Source organism: Lissotriton vulgaris, unplaced genomic scaffold (assembly GCF_964263255.1).
Source record: "Lissotriton vulgaris unplaced genomic scaffold, aLisVul1.2 SCAFFOLD_686, whole genome shotgun sequence".
NCBI classification, from domain to species: domain Eukaryota; kingdom Metazoa; phylum Chordata; class Amphibia; order Caudata; family Salamandridae; genus Lissotriton; species Lissotriton vulgaris.
The window spans coordinates 426460-445897 of NW_028249207.1; the positions used below are offsets into that span (position 1 = coordinate 426460).

The following is a 19438-nucleotide window of genomic DNA, read 5'->3' on the forward strand; positions in this document are numbered from 1 at the left end:
TGTGTCAGTCTTCTTCGCCTGGAGTCCTGGGTCATGATAAAAATGAGAGCGAATGTGTGCAGTGAATGAGAAAAGACTGTAAACACATGCATTGCTTAGCTACAAAAAAATCTAGCTGAATAAAAATTTACTGCCAGGCTCATCTTTCTACTTATTTTCTTCACCTCTGAAGGAAAGTTATTTTTTGAGAGGGGTGGGGGTAGACTGCAGAGAGTAAGGAGAGAAGCAGAGGAACATGATAAATGGAAGAAGGAGGCTTACATTCTGCATCACTTCTTTTCTGGCTTTTTTTGACATTTTTAATATAGTGTTGGCATCCTACAAAACCGAAAGCTAATGAAGAGTTGTTCATTATCTCTATTATTCTTTCCTTTTTCCTTTCACAGGAAGCACCTTTTTCTCAGGACATACTGGTATTTTTGACAGGACAAGAAGAGATTGAAGCCATGGCAAAAACATGCAGGGATGTTGTAAAACATTTACCAGATGATTGTCCACAGATGACTGTGATGCCTCTGTATGCTTCCCTCCCACACTCTCAACAGCTCCGGGTCTTCCAGACTGCACCCACAGTAATACAATATTTATTTACTACTATTGTTTACTACTCCAATTCACTGTTTAGTTGCTAAAACACATGGCACTATTTATTTGTCAAAAAGTACTAAATTAAGGAGCAAAAGTATGTCTCTTGTTTTATTTGCACATATATAAGCTTCATTCATATGTCTGAAAATGTTACTTAAGAGATCACTACTGCGTAATTTTAGCATCACGCACCTTAGTTTGGAGCCCTGCAGTTACAATTGAAACATTTTTTGTTTTTAGTGTAGTCCTCTCAATAACTCCACAAATCTTATTGCATCTTGTCCTGTTCTTTGATTTTTACAAGTGTATATTTATCCAAGTCTTACTGCCTTTGCTGAAAGGTTTGTGAATCCCATGTCACTTTAAGAGTTCTTCACTAAGGATTTGTCATGTTAGTAGTGAGAGACTGTTAGTTGTGATCACCCTACCACTTGCTGATTTCAACATTAATAGTGTGGGAGGAAGTATTGACTGAGGTGGCCCAGAACTTATCTTTCTCGGTCCAACTGCAGCATAGCTGAGGGGTGGAAGGTGAGAAAAACAGATAAAAACGAAGCTTGAGAAGTTCTAGGCAGAAAGGTCAAGGATAGTTTCCTTCTATCTTAATAGCATGTGGACACTGTGTGTGAAACTGGATCTCAATATGAATTCCTTTATCCCTGAATGTAGGGATATTGGATACTTTGTGTACATCGAGGTTCCTGCTACAGCCTTGTAATAATACTTTGTAGAGAGGCTATTTAAGCACTAGCAACCATCAAGGTGGACACTAAAAAGGTTTTAGAATGTTGGTACCCTGGTGAAAGGAACCCTCTGACAGGTGGGTACTTGCCAGCCTAAAAAAATGAGACAACCACTTGAGTTCTCCAAAACAAAAAACGTAAATTTTGACCCTGCCAAGAAATAACAGTTTTAAATGGTGAATTGTGGACAGTTGTGCAGTGGAACAAGTTCCTAGGTGGAGTTGGACGGTTGGAGGTCAGTCCTTAAACAAATAAACGAACGAACTGTGTGTCCATATGGTTTGTGATTCCTCCTCTGAAGCAACAAGATGTTCTTTCTGTGTGATACATTGGGTATCTTTTTACTGATCTTTCCTTGTACCTTTGTAGCAAATTAATTAATTTGCAAGCCACAGTGTCCATTTGAACTATTAGAAATACTGCTGGCCTGGAAACCTTTCAAGCCAGTTGATATTTACCTGGTACTCACGTCTCAGGTGTGTTTTTGTTTTTTGTGTGCAGAGAAGAAATGCATTCTTTTTATGGATTTCAAAAACTCAAACCGAAAGGCCTCTACATACCTTAGATGTTAGGGCGCTTTTATGAAAAACCAGCAAGAAACCCAACCAATTTGAAAAAGGAGGCAATTATTTTTCCTTGAATTAGCAACTAAGCTCACCAATCACCAGGGGGACTATTGCAAAAGTGATAGTGCAAACAATCCAAACATGTAGTAAGACAGTTGGAGTGGCCGGAGGGGGAGGGAGGGCGTTAGGGTAGAGGGGTAGCAAGACCTAAATTCATAAGGAAAAAGGTACCCATTTTGGTATTTATCACAAACGTTTCAATAAGTGACATGTACAATGCAGCTACATGGTCATCAACACATACCGTTCACAAAACAATATAATATGGACATTCAAGATAACAAGGAAGCACAGGAGGGATGCAGGTCTATCATTTCAAACCAGCTTCTCAAGAAGGTACAATACTGCTACAGAATTTATGCACAGCATGCGTCTGATTCTTGATCTACATGCCACCCTCCCACCTCCCTGAAAATTAGGAGATTGGAACTAGTAGTGGAGGCAGTAGCAGTGCTAATGTGTGCAGAGTCCTAAAAAAGAAGATCAGCACAAACAGGAGGATTGAAGGCAAGGTTAGGGAAAAACCATTCCAAGGATGTCTGGTCCAACAGCAATGAACATAACGGTGAAGGGTACTCTGCTCCAAATCCACAGGAGACTGAGCGGGTGTTAAGGCACCTAAACATCTATGAACTCTGCCTGGTCAAATTACCACATCGGATTCTTGCTTTAGGAAGAAGTACATTTTTGAAAAACGAAATCCCATCTTCTAGAACAGCAGAGTCTAATTGCACCCATGGACCTTTCTCTGTATCATTTTACATAAGTGTTATTGCAGGATTACTCTGTGTGTGCTTAATGGGGGATAGTCACCTGACTTACATTCCAGTTTATAGGTGTGCATGTCCCACTTGGTATATCTACCCACCCACCACTCGAGTACTAATCCAAAATGGCGCCCATGTAGTAATCTAGGCGTGTGTCCATTCTACGCCGTCTGACAGCAAGGGAGCCGAGGCGGACTTCTGCGCCATGGCTATTTAGCATTTTGGCTGTGCCATGGCTTAGAGTGTGAAGTACTTAATTTTTTCGACTTGACTCCTATCTCCAGTAGACAGTCAGGTGGATCATATGGTAGATGTGTGCTAGTAACCTCTGAGACATTGCTCAGTACTTCCTTCCAAAATTCAAAGACCACCTGAATCTCCCACCCCGTGCTATAAAAATCCACAACCGCCTCCGTGCACCTGGGGCATTACTGACAGCACCCACTTAGGATAGTCCAAGTAACCATTGACTATGCAGGATCCCAATCAAAGGTATCAAATAGTCCATCAGCTTAGTGTTTGTTGCATAAAAATGAGGGTTGATTCAATCTTAACTTTCTCTGAAAGTCGGATTATAATACACAGAACAGGATTTAGTAAATTCTCTTTGAAATGCCTTATTTGTGTAATAGCAATAGGCAAGAGCGTATATTTTTGGTTACATGCGTGTTTCTGTGATTGTGTTGGATGTGTTTTAGTGTGTTCTGATTCTTGACTATTAACTAATTTGCTCTTTTGGTGCCTCAAAGAATCCTTTATTGATTCGTGAAACCAACATTTTAAAAAACATTTTATTGAATGAAAATATAGCTCATTGGGACTGCTCAAAGTTTTAGTGAGATTCCCTAACACATTTCTATAGCATGACAGAAATGAAGCTGCAGAATGTTAAAAAGAGTTTATCATAAAACATTACATTCACAGCTGAGTGTTTAGTTGGAAATATATCAACATGCTTACTTTTCTTACTTTCTTCAGGGTCATCGCAAAGTGATCCTTTCCACAAATATTGCAGAAACTTCCATTACCATTGCAGGAATAAAATATGTCATTGATACTGGCATGGTTAAAGCAAAGAAGTACAACCCAGGTAAGAACTACTGGATGCCGTGTGTCTAAGATCAGGACACAATGGAGACGTAGAAAAACCCTTTATGCTCACATTTGTGCATGTGTGTTTTTTTGTGACTAATCTGTGTTTTGTTTGCAATGTATATTAACATTTATTGAAGATATCCTTCAAACCTGTCAATTGTTTATTAATGTCATGCTTGGGGCTGGGGTTGCAGATGGACCCACCTGCTTACCATGAAGGTCAACATGCTTTTTTATCTGCAGTGAGGTGCTTAGTTTAGAGTGGGACCGGCAGTTATAAATCCGTGGTAGTAACACATCTTGTTACTAAAGTGGTGTGAGCCTCAGGGTAAACAGCATAGCTATAAAATGTGATCATCATTGCAAATAACATCTGAAAGTAACAAGGCAATGTGAGAAAACCTCATAGGGTACAGAACTGTCTGTGAGGGTGATGATGAATCCTCAGATTTCCCTACTGGGAGTACCTCCAACAGATTTTAAATAGGGAGGAAGATTAAGCTTTTGACCCTAACATTCCCAAAGGGATTGTCCCAAGATAACTGGGTGATGATATCACCAAATGGTTTACAGCTTTTGAGAGGGCTTGTAAGATGAGAAAACATAGCTAGAAGTATGAGGGCTCTCTACTCGGGAAAGAGCAGGGATAGACTCCTGACGCTTAATGAGGCAGATACTGAGTCATATGACCTCATGAAAGATACCCAGATTTAGGGCTTTGAACTCACAACTGAGAAGTACAGGATTAAATTCAGTGAGACTCGGAGAGCCTAGAGTCAGACCTGAGTAGATTTTGTTTACTTCTCAGTCAAAACACTGGGTTGCTGGTTGAAAGTTAACCAGGTGCGAGGCTATGTGCTGGGCTTTATAATTTGATTATTAAAGAGCATCTGTTAAGGAACGGTGTTTCCAAAAAATTGTGTCAGTACTTGGTAGACCTACTTCCAGGTTTTCCCCAAGAATTGGGAAAGAAGGCTGACCTGTGGGTCGAGACTAGGGGGTCGAAGATGTCACATGGTGGGCGTGACCAAAAGAAACTGGTTGCTAATGCCCCCTCACCACACCAGGGAAAGAGAACCCTGAAGCTATTCCACTTAAAACTGTCACTGCTTCTGCAGTTGCCATAGCCCTCTTCAGTATCTTTACATTAGTGGGTTTTCCTAAGGAGGTGGTGTCAGACAGAGGTAGTAACTTCATGTCTGGTTACCAAACAGCCATGTGCAATAAATGTGGTATTACTTACAAGTTCACTACCCCATATCATCCACAAACCAATGGTTTAGTTGAGAGATTCAACAAAACCATGAAAGGCATGATCGCGGGGCTCACTAAAAATTCATAAGGAGATGGATGCCCTCTTGCCATGCTTGCTTTTCGCCTACAGAGAAGTCCCACAGAAGGGAATGGGCTGCAGTCCCTTCGAACTTCTGTTTGGTCATCTGTGAGGGGACCATTGTGTCTAGTAAAAGAAGGCTGGGAGAAACCTCTCAGACTCCAAGCTAGATATTGTGGACTATGTACTTAACCTGCATTCAAGGATGGCTGAGTATATGAAGAAGGCATCCAAAAACGTTGAGGATAGCTAACCGCTCCAGAAGCTCTGGTATGACCAAAAATCTGCACTGGTGGAGTTCCAACCAGGGCAGAAGGGGTGGGTACTTGAGCCTATGGCTCCCAGGGCTCTCCAGGACGAATTGAGTGGTCCTTGCCCTATCCATGAAAGGAAAGGGGATGTCACATACTTGACCTCACACAGTCATCCATGTGAACCGCCTTAAGCCTTTTCATGATAGGCCTGATGTGGCCATGCTGATGGTCACTGATAAGGATTGGGATGGAGAGTGAACCTCTCCCTCACCTCCTCTCTCACAGTCCTAAAGATGGGTCCGTTTATGGAGTGGCCTTTTCAGACACCCTCTCTTCCCAACAGCAAGCTGGCTGCAGGCAAGTCCTGGAGCAGTATGCTTTTCTCACCCCGGTCAGACTCGCTGGTGCACCCATGATGTGGACACTGGTGATAGTATTCCTGTAAGAAATAAAATATGTAAACAGTCTGGCCAAGTGAACGAACGCATCAGGACTGAATTCAGCAAGATTCTGGAGTAAGGAGTGATTGAGCCCTCTGAGAGTCACTGGGCCAGCCCAGTGGTCTTAGTCCCTGAGCCACATTCAAAGGGTGGTAAAACAGAGCTAAGGGTTTGTGTGGAGTATAGAAGCAGACAAGTTTCTCAGCACTTTTGATTTAACATCAGGATATTGGCAGATTGGTCTGACCCCTGGAGCAAAGGAAAAATGTGCATTTTCGACCCCAGATGAACATTACTAATTTACAGTAATGCATTTGGTCTAAAGAATGCCCCTGCCAACCTTTTAAAAGTTGGTGAATAAAGTCCTTGCTGGGTGGGAAGCTTTTAGTGCAGCATATCTAGATGATATTGCTGTCTTTAGCTCCACATGACAAGATTGAATGAAGCAATGTGCTCAGATTATTCTACGTCATTCATAGTACAGACAGATGCCTCTAAACATGGGATAGGAGCGGCCCTATCCCAGACCAGCGATGATGACCATTCAGCCTGTTGCTTTCATTAGCAGGATATTTCTTCCGAGAGAGCAGCCGTTGAAAGGGAATCCTTTACTGTGGTTTGGTCCCTGAAGAAGTTGAGACCATACTTGTTTGGTACTCACTGACTACAGGCTTCTCAAATACCTGATACAAATGAAAGTCGAAATTCCCAAACTGTTGAGGCTGTCCATCTCCTTACAGGGAATGGACTTTACAGTGGAGCACGGACCTGGGTCTGACAATGCAAATGCAGATGGCCTTTCCAGGTTTCCTAGCGTAGATGATTGAGACTCTCTTGGGAAAGCTTAGTCTCTTTCTCTTTTGTTTGTGGAGGGGTTATGTAGGAAACTGACCCTTTATGACATGGTCATCCCCACTTTTTGCATAGTATTTGTTGCAATTTTGACAGAAGTGCACTGGGTTCCTGCTATCCAGGTCCCCAGTGCCAGACCTTTCCCTAAAACTGTACAATTGTTCCCCAGCTGGCAATACCTTTATCACCCCTGTAAGTCCCTAGTAGATGGTACCACTGATACCTAGAGCCTGGGTACTAAAGAGTGTCCATAAGGGCTTCAGCATGTATTTTGCCATCCTAAGGGACCCCTCCTCATACTCCTGAATACTGCCATTGCTGGCTGCGTGACATGGTGCAGACAAAAGTAAAGACACGACATGGCACACCTCCTTTGTGCCATGCTTGCAGACACTGCAGTCAATATATGTACGTCAGCAGGCCTTACAGCTCCCTAAGGCTGTGTGGGTTTGTATTACATGTGTGGACATATCTACATGAGCAGATATGCCCCAATGATGTCTAAATCGATTCATAGACATTGCAAGTGAAGAGGGAAGTCATCTGAAGGATATGTACTGGACACTGGTGAATAAGAGTTCCCCAGCTACATGATGGCTTCACTGAAACAAATGATGTTTGGTTTGAAGCCTCTTATATTAATGAGCCCACATTTATTTCAGTGATGAATTTATTAATACATACATACCTTAGAAGAAAACCTACTAGTCCACTAGTGTGTTGGCTGACTGGTACAGTCCACCCTGCCACCACAGATGCGCTTCTGACCCCTACGAGGGCAGAGCCCACTCTGAGGTCAGGAACAATGCCTGGTCTGGCAGGACGTGTTTACACTCCCTCCAAACAGGATGTCTAGCCATCAGCATACCAAAGCCGGTGGCATCAATGCCTTTGCCGCCTCGGATATGCGTTGCCGGCATCACCTAGACCTGGGAGATGTCACCCCCTGCCTTGAGGCCCATTTGGCACCAGGACAGGCAGGAAATTAGTATGCTAAGTAGATGTGGAATGCTCCCAGGTCAGTCACACGCCTGAGGTGAGTTGCCTGATGTGCCCCGCTCTAGGGAAATTCTGCCACCTTGGTGATGGCAGAATTTAGTACGCTGAGACAGGGTTATGCTCACTTTCCACAGAAAGTGTTCATAAAGGGGTGTAGTGACCCTAAGGGTAGGTGGCCCATTGGCTACTTATCCTCACTCCCCTAACTCTCCTAAATTGAATATTTAGGGGGCTCCCTGAATCCAGAACTTTAGATTCCACTGACTGAAAAGAATAGGACACTAAAAAGCTGACCTCCGCAAGAACTGGAGACTGCGGTGGACTTTTGGCGCCAAACCCTGCCTGCTCCATAGAGACTTGACAATTGCAAAGACCTGACTCGTCCTGCAGCTGTGCATCCTCCATAGGTCCTGGAGGGTTGCCAGCACTTTGCCCAGCATTTCCCTTGGAGTAGAAGAGCTACTCGCCTACAGAAGCTGACAGTTGTGTCCGGTTTAAAGAAGCTGCTGTCCACCTGGTCCACCGAGCAGTAGCTGCCCAGGAGAAGGTCAGCGTACTCTAGGAGTTAGATCTGTCTTCCTGCCAAGCCTGAAGATGCTAGGACCTCTCCTGTACCAATACCCAGGGTACCCTTGTTGCGGCCAATGCTGTTGAAAGTCCAGCCCGGACTCCAACTACATCACCAACCAGGTGGTGAGGGATAACCACACCGCAGAGGCTGGCCCAGCTGTCCTTTTTTTGCCCCCCTTTCTGGACCTGACCAACAACCGTGAGCGCCTTGATGCACCAGAGCCAGCCAACTACAAATCCTCTGCACCGAGCTGTCCAGCTCCTCGGCTCCTCGGTTCTCCTAGGACTCTCCCGATCCGAGCCCTTCGTTGGGAGCTCTCGGCTTGTCCCCGAGTCCCCCTTTGCAGCCTATTTCCTAGTGCCCCTCGTTTCTACCACATAGCGAGCAAGGCTACCAACCCTTTCAGCACCTTTGCACACGGACTAATAATAATAATAATACTAATAATAGTGAAGTTTGTATAGCGCAACAGCTACCTCTCCAGGAGGTGTCCCGGCGCTTCGTGAGCAGGGGGTGGTGTACCAACTAGTAACCAGGGCACATAATACCGATCTGTTGGTGGAACGTTGGTCCTCATCCTTACTCCAGTATTGGAACTTTCATAGATTCCCATAGTTTGTATCATTCCCCGTCGTCGGAATGGGAACCTCGGTAATAAATATATATATATATATATATATATATATATATATATATATATATATAGATAGATAGATAGATAGATAGATAGATAGATAGATAGATAGATAGATAGATAGATAGATAGATATAGATAAACCAAAAGAGGAAAAATTAGGCCTAGGCCTTGTACTATTTTGTAGCCTATAGGTGTCCTTTTGTAAAAAGACCCAAATATAGAGCACCAACCAATCAGATCAGCCTCACCCTGTGAAACTTTCCTGAGAGAGCTCAGAGCCTCAGATTTTCTACCGCACGTTGGTGATAGGGAGTCTCCATATAGCTCTGCTCTAGTTTTCTTTTGAGGTACTGTTTCTTCAAAATCTTTACAGGATTTGTTAACATCTTTATGTAATGGCTGACAAGGAGAAGAAAAGCCTGTTCAGGCCTTGTGCCACATGTTCTAAAAAACTACTTTTTGCTGAGGATAAGCACAAGGATTGTATATATTGCTTATACCCAGATCATAAGATGGCAGACTGTAAGAAATGCAGAACCTTTTCGACTAAGACTCTACGTGACCGTGAGGGGCGTCTGCTGACTTGGTTACAGAAGATGAAGACGAGAGATAGGATTATTTCTAGTGATGAAGAGGATGCTGCTTCATCTACTTCTTCTAAAAGGTCACAGAAGAGGGGTAGGTCATTGCTTCAGTTTCTTCGGAACCCCCCTTGAAGGCTGTGCGTGGGACCTCTGACCGGTCTGGCAAGCCTGGGCCTGGCGAATCTCCTCACGGAAGTGAAAAGGAGAGGGAGAGGCCGGTACCTCAGGTACCAAAGTCAAAGAAAGATGATGGCTCGGCTGGGCCATCCCATCAGGCTGATGGTTCTAAATCTTTCAAGAAGCCAGCTGTGGAGGTTCCTTCAGCTGCCAAGAGTAAAGAATCAAAGACTTTGTCGACGACATCGTCGTTGAGTTTACCACCGATGACGTCATCTCCTTTGCCATCGACGAAGAAGAAGCTCCCGTCGACATAGACGGCGACGAGAACTACACCGTCGACGAAGACGTCGACGACAACAGCGTCGACGAAGACGTCGACGACTACCACGTCGACGACAACTCAGTCGACGACGACAACTCTGTCAACGACGACAATCCCGTCAACTATGACAATCCCGTCAACGATGACAATCCCGTTGACGATGACAATCCCGCCGACGATGAATTCGACAATGCCAATTCTGTCGTCGACGACTACCACGTCAACGACGACAACTCAGTCGACGACGACAACTCTGTCAACGACGACAATCCCGTCAACTATGATAATCCCGTCAATGATGACAATCCCGTCGACGATGACAATCCCGTCGACGATGACAATCCCGCCGACGATGAATTCGACAATGCCAATTCTGTCGTCGACTACCACGTCAACGACGACAACTCAGTCGACGACGACAACTCTGTCAACGACGGCAATCCCGTCAACTATGATAATCCCGTCAATGATGACAATCCCGTCGACGATGACAATCCTGCCGATGATGAATTCGACAATGCCAATTCTGTCGTCGAAGACGCCACCGTCGACGATGGAAGGGTCGACGTTAGTGAGGGCTGAGAACCCTAGGAAAAGACGTATTACACCGGATATGACTTCGCCGAGGAAGGTAGCTCTGTTACCTCCGGCCTTATTGTTTGACGAAGAAGAGTACTCGAATGAGGAAGATGGTGACTTTGGGAATGCGTATAGTCCATCACAATTGCACCTAAAGTTTCATGACTCTGAGCCAGAGAATGAATATTTTTATCATCAGCAACAACAGCAGCAGCAGGATCGTGTAGCATACCAGGAAGTCACGGATCAGCAGGGTATGGTCTCAATGCCGATTACTCTACTTACGAGCTATGTTGGAAGAATATCGTAGCAGGCAAGCGTCGCGTCCAGTGCAAGGACAGGCGCAGGAGCAACCACAATTGTCGGCTACTTGCTCTTCACTGCCCCCGCATGTAGAGGAGGCTGTAGAGGTTCCTCAGCGGGTTGAGCCTACCCATGTTGACACTTCAGAGGATGATGAAGGAGATAATCAGGCTCAAGATCCTGATGTTGAATGGGATCAATTTGTTATTCCAGATCCGGCATCCCCAATACCGGACCCGATAGACTCGCCTCCGGTGGACGTGAGAGGTTTCCACAATTTGATGGATAGAGCCACGGCACGTTTTAAAATCACCATGCCTTCAACTTCCACGGAGTGTTTTTTATATGATTTCAAGGAGTCGTATCGCAAGGCTGTCCGCTCCATTCCCCTCGTGGACCACATATGGGAAGTCTATTGCTATTTTGCTGGTCAGGGCTTCCAATGCCCTAGCAATCCTAGCACGGTACGACCGTCAGATGTGGAGTGACGTCTCGCCATACCCGAATCAGCTCCCTGACGATCCTAAGGCTGAGGCCCAGAAACTCCTGGAGGAGGGACAACGTTCCTCGTCGGAAATAATAGACTGCGCGATGGACATCGCTACTACTGCTTTCCGCGCTCTAGGTGGCGCAGCTGTTCTGAGACGACAGGGTTGGTTGCGAGCGACTTGGTTTCGTCCAGAAGTCCAAAATAAAATCCCGGACTTACCCTTTGACAGAAACATGCTGTTTGGAAAACATGTTGATGATGCTCTACAGGGGATAAAGAAGGACACGGAGACGGCTCGGTCCTTGGCCACCCTGCAATATAGGAAGACTCCTTTCCGTGGGGCAAGAGGAAGAGGTGGTTACCAACAACAACGCTATTCTCAACAATCGCAATCGTACAGGCCTCAGTATGGTAATCAGTACTATCGGCGCAAATTGCAATCTTTCTCTCGCCAAAGCTCACGTGGGCGACAGGGTTGTCAAGGCAGGGACGCCTCCAAGCGTCAATAGTGGCCTCCTGACTCTGCCGATTGTTCCTCTGCCCCATGTGTCACCAGTGGGCGGCAGGATTTCTCAATATCTGAGCAGCTGGGAACAGATAACATCGGATCAGTGGGTATTGAACATCATCCGTCAGGGGCACACATTAGAATTCCAGGATTTTCCACCGTACAGAGCTCCCCACGCCATCAATACGAAACACCTAAGCCTTCTGCAATTGGAAGTTCAACAAATGCTTCAAAAGGGGCGATCCAACGTGTCCCTCTATCGCAAAGAGGCGAATGCTTCTATTCCAGGTTTTTCCTGATTCAAAAAACAAAGGACAAGTGGCGTCCGATCCAGGACTTAAGGGAGCTCAACACCTATCTCATGAAACTTTCATTTCGGATGATCTCACTCCAGGACATCTTGCGCCTCCTGAATCCAGGCGACTTTATGGCTACGTTAGACCTGGAAGATGCCTACTTCCATATCCCGATCCACCCAGCTCACAGACGTTTCCTTCGCTTCACAGTGGGCAAGAGTCACTTCCAATTCATGGTGCTCCCGTTTGGGTTGAGATCAGGGCCGCGGATATTGACAAATGTGCTGGCCCCGGTGGCAGCTTTTTTGAAAAGGCAGTCGCTAGAAGTTTTCCCGTACTTGGACATCTGGCTGCTGAAGGCACCAAGTTATCAAGCAGCCGCAGGATCAACTAGGCTTCCAGCTCAACAGAGAGAAATCGGTCCTTCGGCCGGCCAATTCGGTGAAATTCCTGGGCGCTCTTATCGACGCGCAGGTTTGCAAAGCTTTCCCATCAGAAGAAAGACAAGCAAGACTCATTTCTTCGGCCAGTCGACTGCGAAAGAAGCAGTCAGTGTCAGTCAGGATGTACAAGTCTCTTCTAGGGTCGATTTAATCTTGTATTCAATTGATTCTGCACTGCAGGCTTCAAATGCGTCCCTTACAAGAGCAACTAGACCTTCAGTGGAGGCAAGTGGACGGTTCTTTCATCGACAAAGTCAAGGTCACCCTACAGATGAAGCAGGCGGCTGCCTGGTGGATAGAAGGTTCTCACCTCTCGGTGGGTCTCCGTTTCAGAATGCCTCCGGCTCCTCGCATCATTACAACAGATGCATCCCTTCAAGGATGGGGAGCGGTCATGCAAGACCTCCAAGTCAGTGGACATTGGACGCCGGTGGAACGTCGTCTACATATAAATATTCTGGAGCTGAGAGCCATTCGGTTGGCTCTGTTAGCTTTCCTCCCAAGGATAACGAACTCATCCATCCTAGTGCGTACGGACAACACCACGGCCATGCACTATGTCAACAAGCATGGAGGCACAAGATCGTCACAGCTGTCCAAGGAAGCTCAGCTGCTGTGGGAATGGGCGAATTTACAGAACATCACGCTTGTGGCAGAGCATCTGCCAGGTGTAGACAACACAAAGGCGGATACTCTAAGTCGCCTATGAGCGATTTCTCACGAATGGGAATTGGACGATTCAGTGGTCAAGGAGATCTTCGCCCACCTTCTCCCACCTCACGATCAAAAGGGGTCCTAGGGAAATGCATTGCAAGTATCTGTATGTAGTGAATGTTCTTTCTCCCATAGGAAAGCATTACATGTAAAAACTCACTGTTGGTTAACATTGCTAAAAGTATATTGCGAAAAAATACTTACACGATTACGAAGTTCTTGGTTCAAAATATATATAATACCTGTTATTTTTCTTAATTGTTTTGGATCTCCTTTTTAAGTGTGTGCATCATTTATTGACTCTGTGTGTGCAACAAATGTCTTGACACACCTCTCTGATAAGCCTAATGCTGCTTGACCACACTACCCTAGAAGGAGCACCTTGGGATTTCTAGAGCCAGTCCTGTCCACTCGTAAGCGATGCCTAGACTCTCTATACAGAATACCTATACTATTTAAAAAGCCAGCTTCTTACAATGATAAAGTAGCACAGCCGCGCAGGGGCTTAACGATGTTGGCAGTATGGTAGGTACAAAATGAAGCATACAGCCCTGGTGGGTCACAAACATGTCAGCAACATGTCCAGGTAAATGATGAAGCAACACAACTATGAGAGTGACTCGATTGCTCTGGGCCTTCATTTTTCTATTGTGCGCTCTCAAACAGGGCACTAGCTCACTAGCACTGTGTTAGCAAATTTGCTGCACACCTTAGCTCCTCATGGGACAGGGCCTCAAGCACTTCAGGACACAACGCACTAGCTGACCACACACCTGGCAGCTCTTTCTGGGGTTTTCTCCCTATGCAGACACTTTGTAGGGACAGCTCCATGGGCCTTCTCTCAGCTCAGCAGTCCCAATTCCAAAGCTGATGCTCAGCAGTAGGTTTTATTCTTCTAGGGTGATGGTCCTTCACCCACCCATTTATAATCTGGCAGTCTGAGACCCTAAATGTAGATCACAGCTGCCTCCCATATGAAAAGTCCTGTAACCATGAGTGCAAGCTCCAGCTACTTTTCATACAGTCCTCCAATTATTTAATGAGTCTGTGTCTGTTTTCACAAAGATTTCTCAAACGTTCCAACATTTGGTATATTGGGTCCAGCCAATACGTGCACAATTTTGATTCTTTAGGTGGTAGCAGGAAGGTTTGTGGGTATGGTAAGCTCTCTCTCAAGGCTTTCCAACAGACTGGCACACAAAGTAGGGGACAGCAGTCACACTTGCCAATCGGCTAGATTTTGCCTACCGGCCTTGGCGGTAGGGGGGGCGCAACTGGGTATGCCCAGGGAACACTTTGCACTTCCAAGACACCACTACCTTCAACACCCAGTGATTTCATTGACCACCAAAATGCTAGGTCTGAGTCAAGGTTCTGCAAGCCACATTGCCGATCTGGAATGTTACTGCCATACTCCAGTTGGTATCCAATACCCCAACAGTGGAATCAAAATTAATTCTTTAGATTCCATACGCTAATGTGGCACACATACTCCTTACACTTTTCTATCATCGCACTGAAGGTATGCACTTAGCATCCACATAGCCACTACGCTTACAAACAGGGATGTGGTCTAAGATACATGTTTACTCAATTGAATGTACAACTTACGCAACAAGGATGGTAGACCACTCAGTTCTCTAGGTATCAAGAAAAAGGCCTGTTCTACTGGCCTTTCCCACTGACACCCCTATCTGTACCTTAACATTTGATAAATGGGCAGTAGTCCCACTCTCCACAGAAGGCATGCTTCATGCATCTCTCTGGGTCACTGCATTTTATAGTTCAAGCTACAGTAGCTTTTAGCACACACACACATGGTGGTTGTGTGTTCTGAGACCAAAACAAAGAAGGAAAAATAGGCAGTAACGTACATGTTCACTCAAGGTACCGGAACCTTCCTATCGTAAGATTTCTGTTTTGAAAATGTCTAACAGAGGAGACATTTGCTGCAAGCTGCTAAACATAGGCCATAGATGAGGTGTTTGATGTGGTGTGGGGTCGTTTTTTGAAGAAATAGGGTTCCTTTAAGAGAAGCACCAAGTAGGAGAATTATGAACGTCCACTCGTAATTTGGATGATATCTTGCATGGTATTAGCTTGTAGAGCAAGTGCAATTAATAAGAAGCTCTTTGAGTCAATTTGTGGATCTGCTTGAGTATTCAGAGATGATGGCATAGTGTAAAGCCTGGAGATATTGACATTGGGACTAGAGTAGTGGAAGGGAGGGCCCCCTTCGCAGTCAGGAACAAACAGTCAAAGAAGAGTCATCAGATGAAAAGCTATGGCCTCCAGTTTTTAATTATATCACGGTAGGATATCATATGATATATAAATCAAACGATTGTGTCTTCAGCCAGTTTTGACTACCAAAGCAGGAAGGGGTAGGCTTGGCTGCTAAAGCTGGAATGGGCACCTCAAAAGTTTGTGGCTCAAAAGTGAGTAGCAAATCAAATTCAAAACCACAGTCTCAATTCTCAAATTCCTACACATCCTTATATGTCCAATATCTCTAAGAAAGAAACCCTTTCTACATCCTTACATGTCTCCTTCGATCAAACATTCACCACAGAATATTTGCCAAAACATGAAGCAAGAAAACAATAGTGGGAATGTGGTGTGCTTTCAGGCATTTTTTGTAGGTGGTACAGATATCAAATCCCCCTCTGTGACGAGCTCAACTTCATCAGATTCTGAAAAGTATTAATTATTGACAACAAGAGGTAAATCATCCGAAGATGCCTCCAAGCAAGGTAACACTAGAACCTGGAAACCAAGCTGCACCACAAATTTAAAACCCCATTAAAGCAGTCTCTAAACACATTAAAATTGGACAGAAAAACAACTCCACTTGTTTGTGCATCCTAACACAAAGCAATCAAAGTAGCTGGCATAATGGATCCATGTATATGTTGAATAAAGGAGACTGACCTATAAGGTGTACCCTGAATCCCGTAAAAAGTGTTGAGAGTTAGGGAAGGGGATATTTGAGTAAGGTTTTAGAGGAAATCATTTATTTGTTATTAAGTAACTCTTTCAGACTTTTGGTTAGTAATTGATGATTTGAATAGGAAAGACACGTTTTCATATTCCAGTCTTGTGGAATATGAGAGTTAACACCAGAGAGTAAATAAGATCTGCTTTTACATGTTTTTTTTACAATTTGTAAACCTGTAAACAATATGATACAACCATGGATTCATAATATGGTTCAGAAAAACAATGGTCCCAGACTATTGTAATTTATAATTCCAAACTGATTTGTAGTATAGTCAGTGAGGCACATAGGATAATAGGCACACACAGAAAGAACACTTCCAAAGGAGGACTGATACCATAGGTTTCTTCAGTCACAAACAGAAAATATATCAGTTAAACCACAATTAGTCATTTCAATACACATCATTTGGTGGTTATCATCCGCGAGAAAGAAGTACATGGAAAGTTGGTGCTCATGTGAAAGAATAAAGGCCAAAAAAAGGAGGGAAAGGTTGGAGAATCAAATGTTGGCGGATACACAAAAGGGGTCTATAATAATTGAGAAACAGTCTCCCTTATAATATTGCAGCCTGCCCCTATAGGTACAGTAGTGTACAAAACGTTAGTTAAACTTGTTGTAATTCACAGTGTAACTTCATCTGTGAAACAGGAGTATGGGGCAGAAATAGGGTGTAGGCTTCAAAAAAGGCGTCGATGTTTCGACCCTATAGCGTAAGGGTGGGTGTAGTCCTCAGCAGCGGGTCTTCTTCAGGACGGGGGTGGGGGGTATCATGATTCACAGTAAGGTGAGTATCAAGGGCTGTGGCCTCAAGGAAAGGAAATTAACGAGTCCTGTAGGTTCATCAAGGAAGGAGGGAACACACACCGCTCTTGTAGAGATGCAGTGTTCCTGAACTGTAAATGTAAGCTGTCCTAAGGTCTGAACAGCAAAACGTAGCATGAGTGGTTCATGTATTAGATGATAGGTCCGTAGTTCCTAGGATTCTTGAAAATCTAGTAGCGCGCGGTATCCATCGATGGAACACCGCATCTCTACAAGAGCGGTGTTGGGACATGTTCCCTCCTTCCCTGATGAACCTACAGGACTCGTTAATTTCCTTTCCTTGAGGCCACAGCCCTTGGTACTCACCTTACTGTGAATCATGATACCCCCTACCCCCGCCCTGAATAAGACCCGCTGCTGAGGACTACACCCACCCTTACGCTATAGGGTCGAAACGTTGACGCATTTTTTGAAGCCTACACCCTATTTCTGCCCCCTACTCCTGTTTCACAGATGAAGTTACACTGTGAATTACAACAAGTTTAACTAACGTTTTGTACGCTACTGTACCTATAGGGGCAGGCTGCAATATTATAAGGGAGACGGTTTCTCAATTATTATAGGCCCCTTTTGTGTATCCGCAAACATTTGAATTTCCAACCTTTCCCTCCTTTTTTTCCCTTTATTCTCTCACATGAGCACCAACTTTCCATGTACTTCTTTCTCGCTGATGTTTGTGACTGAATAAACCTATGGTATCAGTCCTCTTTTGGAAGTGTTCTTTCTGTGTGTGCCTATGATCCTATGTGCCTTACTGACTATACTAAAAATCAGTTTGGAATTATAAATTACAATAGTCTGGGACCATTGTTTTTCTGTACCATACGATACCCAGGTCCTTTTGACTTTATAGGGTGACCCCATTTGTGATAATGGCATGGATTCATAATAAGCACACTTAATTGGCCAAAAATACCATGTGCTGGCTGTTGAAATTCATATATATACCTAACACCGCTGTCTCAGCCGTACTTTTTTGTCATTTGTGTTTTTATCATTTTCACAAATTCACCCAAAAATGCACTGTCCTCTTTGGATTAGTTCTCTTACTCTTGTGCCAGGCTACCTTTCCTGCACTGGTAAGCACCAAACCACAACAGCCTTTGGGGGTGGCTGTGACATCTCTCTGACAGTCACCAAAACATACTGCCTTTTTGGGAAACCTCAAAACCTGCTCCCCACTCATTTCTGAGATGATCAAAAGTGATTTTAACACTTTTATCTTCATAAGATCACTTATGCGCATTCATATATTTAATCATCGAAGCGCACCTTCATGCTATGGTGATCGACGCCTACTTCTTATCTTTCAAACCTAACTTGTCCTCTTCCCTTTGTTGATGACATTAAACCCCTGCTACCACAAAATCATATTCGCCTAAATCCACCTCCTCCCCATGCTGGTTACCTTATAAGTCTTTCTTATTAAGTTGACCATCAAGCTACTTAAGAGTGACAATTAAACAATTCTTCCTACTGGGCTTGATGGAGGCAGGCTGTGCCTTAGAGGACACATGCCACGTGGTATGTTGCATATTGATTGTATGCTCTTCCAGCCTGTTCTCCAACCTCTGTGTTTGCGCCAGGCGTACCTGGCATTCGGAGTCTTGAGACGATTGGAAATTTTCGAACATATTTTCCGCGTCTGTCCAGTATGGTTCCTCTAGCGCTAGGTCTCGGCTGTACGGAGAAGAGCAACTAGATTGTAGCAGAATTTGGGAGAAAAAAGCAGCAGGCTTCGAGGCATGTATAGGGAAGTAAGCCAGTAGCTTTTATCTCTGTGGTATGAGTTTGACTAGCCAAATATTTCCACTGCCTCTGGCTCTCTCCCACACTGCTCCATTTTGCTTCTTTCTTCTCTTACAATCATACATTGTATTTACCCATTTGCCAATTTTGGTGTATAGGATTACTCCCTGAATGATGTAAGTCCTACAGGAAAAGAAGCAAATGCTACATTTTGCCACTTGCCGGGTACTGTTTGGCATTGTGTTGTTTTGTCCCAGGCTTTTCAATAGCACTGTTTGGTAAGGCTTACTGTTTTTCCGACCCAAACTATGATTTAGATGTATATAGACTTGCGTCCCACTGACCTCACTGTTTAGGTAGAGTTATGGTGGAGCCAGGGCAAAGTAGGAAGGAGACACCAAAAGGTCATTAAGGGTGGCTTCAATCTTGAGTGCAACTACCTCTTTGGGGGGGGCTCTAAGGCTCCTTATGTATAGGCTAAACCCCAAGCCAGCAATTATATAAAGACCAGCACTACCTCTAAGATTTTGTGAAAGGCACGGGCCCCTGTTATAGCTCTTCCAACTCGTTTAATAACCTGTGAGCAGTGTCACATCCCCATG

The 19438-nt window shown here is 44.5% G+C and overlaps 1 protein-coding gene across 1 annotated transcript in view; it reads left to right on the forward strand.

The window, feature by feature from the left end:
* Positions 1 to 19438, forward strand: part of DHX33 (DEAH-box helicase 33) — a 153267-nt gene that overhangs the window by 61500 nt on the left and 72329 nt on the right. The window contains exons 5-6 of the mRNA XM_086950277.1: positions 387 to 572; positions 3703 to 3814. Coding sequence (XP_086806403.1) covers positions 387 to 572; positions 3703 to 3814 — 298 coding nt within the window. The remainder of the gene's footprint in view (positions 1 to 386; positions 573 to 3702; positions 3815 to 19438) is intronic.